General features: G+C 46.8%; 1 protein-coding gene across 2 annotated transcripts in view; it reads left to right on the forward strand.

Moving 5' to 3' along the window:
* Positions 1-4935, forward strand: part of LOC311132206 (glutamate receptor ionotropic, kainate 5-like) — a gene marked incomplete at its 3' end in the record, with an annotated part of 38001 nt that extends 33066 nt beyond the window's left edge. The window contains exons 17-19 of one of the 2 annotated variants that reach the window (XM_084165431.1): positions 1129-1257; positions 3304-3470; positions 4282-4935. In XM_084165431.1, coding sequence (XP_084021557.1) covers positions 1129-1257; positions 3304-3470; positions 4282-4935 — 950 coding nt within the window. The remainder of the gene's footprint in view (positions 1-1128; positions 1258-3303; positions 3471-4281) is intronic. The other variant, XM_084165432.1, reaches the window with a different exon arrangement.
* Between the last annotated feature and the right edge of the window lie 1065 nt (positions 4936-6000).

The raw sequence follows: 6000 nt of genomic DNA on the forward strand, positions 1-6000 counted from the left end.
ACCATCATCAAAGAATTCCAATCCATAGAAAATAATTTTTTCCCCCAAGAATTCCCAGAATTTCCAAACATCAAAGTAGGCCTCAAAGATATTCCATTTCGCTCAAGGACTGACCAGGGATACATTTTTCCTCTTTCTTTTATCAACATGCCTTTAAGTTGCCCTCCAGCCCAAAGGTCAGAAATAACACACATCTCATCACCTACCATCGCCATGGCTACGGTTGATTTTTCCTCTGCAACCTTGATGTTACACAAGCAGGTGGTTCTCAACAATAGACTCAAGGACAGACTTGGATCCTTTTTTTAAATATATATATATATATATGTCTTTACTCCAGCTATGTGTGAACTCTTTCGCCTTCCCTATTAGCCAGGCGGGGAATTGGGGTGGAACGCTTTGGAACAGAGGTCCCAAAGTCAAAATCTCAAGGGGAACATTTTGACATTTAACATTTCGTTAGCTTTGTTAGCAGAGATCCATCTGTGAAGTTCCCAGAGTGATTTCCCCAGGTTCCACCCCAGCTAACTAGCCTATTACTGCATATTAACAGTATATCTGGCTGGCCTACCTTACAACCTCCTACTTACATAATTGGTTTTTGCTGCATTGACACAACAGCATGGATGCCATCTTCTAAGGTTACAGTTGGCTCACATGTAGTGCAGAGTTCCAATTATACAAATGTCTCTCTCTCTCTCTCTCTCTCTCACTCACCCCCTCCCTCACTTTCTTTCTCCATCACCCTGCTCTCTACTTCTTTGTTAAGCCCTCTTTACTCCCAATCCTCTTTTGCTTCCTCGCTCCTTCTTGATTCGATTTGATTCAATTCAATGAACTTTATTGTCACGATAAGTCACTATCTTTTATTGCCAAGCAAGGACACAGGAAGTTAAATCAATAATGAGGACATGGTGATACACAATTAATAGTAAATACAATTAACAATACAGTAATATTGTTCTCTCTCTCTTTCTCTCCTTCTCTCCCTTCTTCCTCATCTGTCTGTTTCTCTCTCTCCCTCTCTCCATTCCTCCCACTCTGTAACTCTCTCTCTCTCCCTCCCTCCCGCCCTCTCTCGCTTTCTCTCTCCCTCCCACCCTCTATCTCTCTCCACCTCTTCCCCAGGCTCACCGTTTAAAGAGGAGATCACTCTGGGAGTGTTGCAGCTGGCAGAGAACAACAGGCTGGAGATCCTGAAGAGGAGGTGGTGGGAGGGGGGGCAGTGCCCCAAGGAGGAGGACCACCGAGCCAAGGGTAGTTACAGCATCACCTGTGCCAGTAGTTTTTATTTGATTTAACCTTTATTTAACCAGGAAGTCCCATTGAGGTCAGAAGACTTCTTTCGCAAGGGAGACGTGTCAAAGTACCAGCGCTAATGATCAGGGGCCCTATGTATTAAGCGTTTCAGAGTAGGACTGCTCATCTAGGGTCAGTTTTTCCTTTTTGATCATAAACAATAAGATGACATGGACAGGGAGCACCTGATCCTAGATCAGCACTGCTACTCTGAGACGCTTGATACATACGGCTAGTGGTCTCCAATGAAACACTTGGGGGGGAAGTAGGACACTAACCCTCACACACCCTCACAACCCAGCATTATTATTCATACCTTGAATTAGACTAATAAATACACAACATTTCCATCCAGGAAGGGATCTCCGTCAGGTCCTAGTGTTGGAGGTGCTCTAAAACATTTATAATGACACCCGCATTCATCTTTTTAATGAGCGCCCAGCACTCCCAGCAACCATCATTTAAACTTTGCCATTAGAATCTATACTAATTGCTGAGATAATGTTCATTTGTTCCAAACCAGCTCCTATGCAGTCACATTAGAATGCACACTATGTACAAAATACAATTTGTACACAATACAATGTGAACATTTCCTCAAGTAGTAGTAAGCACTTGTTTCTTAGATAAAGTCAATGTTTTTTGGTGTCACGGAAGAGTGGACACAAGTGAATCTGTAAATGTAGCCCATTCTATTCCCATCGCAATGTCTCACAGTTGGAAATTCAATTTGTTAGATATGTGTGTACTTGATCTAATTGTGATTATGTGTGTGAATATGTCGGGTTTATTTTGCCTCAACTTTAAAGATGGAATCCGATGTAGGGGGAAACGGCGTCACTGTCCACCTCACCACCGTTATTATTGTTTTTGTTTTGTTGACGAAGCAGAGGTGACGAGCCTAGTGCTACGTGGGAAAAAAAAAGTGCTGTACATAATCGCCTGTTCTATCACGCATGCAATGATATCTGAGGGGGAAAAAACAGTGTTCGTTGTTTGCAATAACTTCTTTGCTGTTGTAATATCGCAAACGGACTTGGCATTAAGAACAAACCAAATTTGGAAGATGTATTTAATTAGTGTTATGATTACTGCTTTTTACCAGGGGGATATCAGTGTCTACATTGTGTGTGTGTGTGTGTTTGTGTGTGTGTGTGTGTGTGTGTGTGTAAGCATATAATATAAAAACATATTTTCCTTGCCTGTGTGGTAGACATTTCCCCTTTTCCGAAATATTTCTTATTTTCATTTCTGCAGTTTCATTTTGACATCTGCAACCCTTTCTCCCATAAAAAATGCTTAGATAGCTACAAGCAACAGACTGGACGATACAGAAGAAGACATAGCACGCTATATGTTGTTTGTGTGTTGCACCGTAGGCAGCCTACAATAAGACATAGAGTGCATCCCAAATGGCGCCCTATTCCCTATATAGTGCACTACTTTCAACCAGATGGCCGATGGGTCAAAAGTATTGCACTATATAGTGAATAGGGCACCATTTGGGACGTAGACACAGTGGTACGAGTTTATATTGAGTCATCCATGGGATAAATAAGGGCCCTCAGGTTAAAACAGTGAGACTTGAGCCTTTGTCTGAAACACTCGACATAACAAGGGTACTTGCTCAGAGCATCCTTATGAGACATTTTGAAGATAAGAAACATAAAACCTTCATGTTGAATATTCTGTCTGAAAAATAGAACAGGAAAAGCCAAAGGTGACTCTTGTGGTTGCTTATTAAGTCAATTAATGCAGACTCGTTGAATTGCACACACACACACACACACCACTCTCTGTGGGGACATTATGCTGCAAGGTTCCTCCTTAGGCTTTGAATAGAGAGTATTAGAGGGAGCTGATGATCCTGTGGAGGCTTCTTTGTGCACATTTGCCTGTGCTTCCCCTATGTGTGTGCCAGTGTATGTGCCTACACACAGCCCTACCATTGCCCCTCTATCGGTGTGTTAGAACTGCGTGTATAATGCATCCGTTCCTCCCCAGGTCTGGGCATGGAGAACATCGGGGGTATTTTCGTGGTGTTGATCTGTGGCCTCATCATCGCCGTGTTCGTGGCCATCATGGAGTTTGTTTGGTCCAACCGCCGCTCGGCAGAGACAGACGAGGTACGCCCTCACTCCTGCCCCGGCCGAAACCACAGAAAGCCTCCAGTAGGTTACTATGGCAACACACCTCCCGGGTGTTGTGCTTTGGCGTCGTCGTGTTGATGTGTAAATGGCTGCAAGCAAACAGAGGGTGATGGTCGATGTCTGCGTTTCATTTTTTACATTTTAGTCATTTAGCAGACGCTCTTATCCAGAGCGACTTACAGTTAGTGCATACATTGTATTTATTTTTTATTTTTTCATACTGGCCCCCCGTGGGAAGCGAACCCACAACCCTGGCGTTGCAAGCGCCATGGGGCCTGTGTAGCTTTCTTTTCCACTTGTTTTTCTCTCTAGGCCGTCTGTGATTCAGTACTCTCTCCCCATGTCTTTCGTTCTCTATCCCTCACTCCTCTCTCTCTCTCTCTCTCTGTGTTTGTCATTGTTATTCCGCCCGCTAGTCCTTTGTGTCGTTTTTATTTCATTGGCGTCTGGGTAAAATGCTGTTTGTGACTTTCCTGCTTTATCTCCGCTTGCTGCTTTGTTTGTTTTTGTGGTTCCCGTTTCAGTTGTCTCCCTCTCTCCATCTTTATCTTCATTCTCTATTTGAGATCCTTTTGAATATGTGTCAGTGTCACTGGAGGTAGCTACTCATGAGTCATATTTCCATTGCCCAGAGGTCACACTGCATTTGAACAGTGCAACAGGTTTAGTTAACCTCAGACGATTTCTCTCTCTCTTTCGTTCTCTCTTTCGTTCTGCTCTACCACATTCACACTATCATCCCCTTTTCTCTCTATCTCCCTATCCCTCCTCTCCATCTCTCTGTCGCTCTCTCTCTTTCCTCTCTCTAACACTTCTCTTCTCTCTCTCCTAGGTGTCAGTGTGTCAGGAGATGATGACCGAGTTCTGCAACGCCATCTCCTGTAAGAAGAGCTCACGCTCTCGGCGGCGTCGGCCCTTGGCCAGCACTGGTGGCGTCCTGCGCCACCCCACCCGCCTCCAGCTGGGTGTCCCAAGACCCATCCGCCTAGTCCGCGAGATGCGCCTCAGCAACGGCAAGCTCTACAGTGGCTCGGGCCCCCTGACGGGCGGAGGTGGAGCAGTAGGGGGGGCGTGCGGTGCCGTAGGGGGCGGGGCCTCAGACATGGGCTCGGGGCCACCACGCCTCCTGGAGGACCATCTGGGCGCCAACACTACGCCGCCCCCTCCCCCGCCCGCCGCTGCCACGGCGCCACCCTCCCGGAGCTGTGCCCACGTGCGGATCTGCCAGGAGTGCCGGCGCATCCAGAACCTGAGGTCTGCATCGTCTTGCTCACGCATCCCGCCCCACCTCGGCCCACACTCTTCCCTGTCCCTGCCCCGCCTCCCGCCACCCCCGCCCCCCTCCTCCACCAACACCGACAGCGAGGGTGGCGGCTGCGGCACAGTGAGCCCCAGGAGGCCCAAACCTAAGCCTACACCCCCTCCGCGGCCCTTACCCCCGGCCAAGACGCCCACCACAGACCTGCTGCTCGGGAAACAAGACTGAGGAGGGACGGAGGGGTCAGACATGTGACAAGAGTCCAGGGTTAAAAGTCGAAGGTCAGGGTATTTACAGAGAAACGCGTAGGAACAAGGAGCGGAGGGGGCTGTGAGCTTGTAGTGTATTGATACGTCAGGATCAAACCACACTGACCCGTTTGAGGGGGTGGCAAAGGGTTTATTCTCCAGATACCAACACAGTCGTCTTAAACCAGGAGTCCTGCTAAAACAGGAGACTGGTTCAAACTGGACTAGATGGTATATTCAGACACTGAGAGACATCAGGAGAGGCCCTCTTGTTGCTCCCTCGCTGGTCTATGCTCTTCTGCCACAGCTCCAAGTCTGTAGAGAGATGGGCATGCTAAACCAACCGATGGTCTCCACTTTGATGTGCTATGCCACAGGCTGTCTATGGAGTAGAAAATGACTTTTGACCACACATGACCGTTAGCTGCCTACGGTGCATTGAGAGACCATGTGGTGACCGTTCCACAGTATGCATAGGTGTGTTCAAGCTGCCCGGTTTGGCTTTTGACCCCTCTCTCTTTCACTGGGATCTGGTGGGAAGACTTGACCTATCCCACAAGCGCCGGAGAGGTTCAGGGGACCATAGAAACTTCACACACAGACACACGTACACAGAAACTCTTGCGCTTAGAGAAGTTGGTTCTCGCAAGAAGATGCATCTTTTTTCCCAGAGCTGCTGTAAGAGATTGAACTTTGGAATTCTGGGACGTGTAAAACCAGAGGATTAAAAAAAAAAGATTTTGTGTTCTCGATTTGCTTTCTCTCAGAGTTTAACTCGCCTAATTTATTTTCTATCTTTCTTTCTTTCGTTATATATTTTTATTGTCGACATTGGTTTCTTGGTCACTGTGCAGTTATTCACTCATGTTTTTGGTTTGTCATTAAAGATCCTCGAGAAGCCAATGTGGAGATCATGACCAAATGAGGTCACTTTCCCACCAATCACAAGCCCGGGAACAAAGTTCAAAGGTCAATAGTCAACCGAGGCCATCTCTGAAACATATATTGACAGTACACCCCAGATCAAATGACTCAATATTACAGT

Source organism: Coregonus lavaretus, assembly GCF_964263955.1.
Source record: "Coregonus lavaretus genome assembly, chromosome: 7".
Classification (NCBI taxonomy): Eukaryota; Metazoa; Chordata; class Actinopteri; order Salmoniformes; family Salmonidae; genus Coregonus; species Coregonus lavaretus.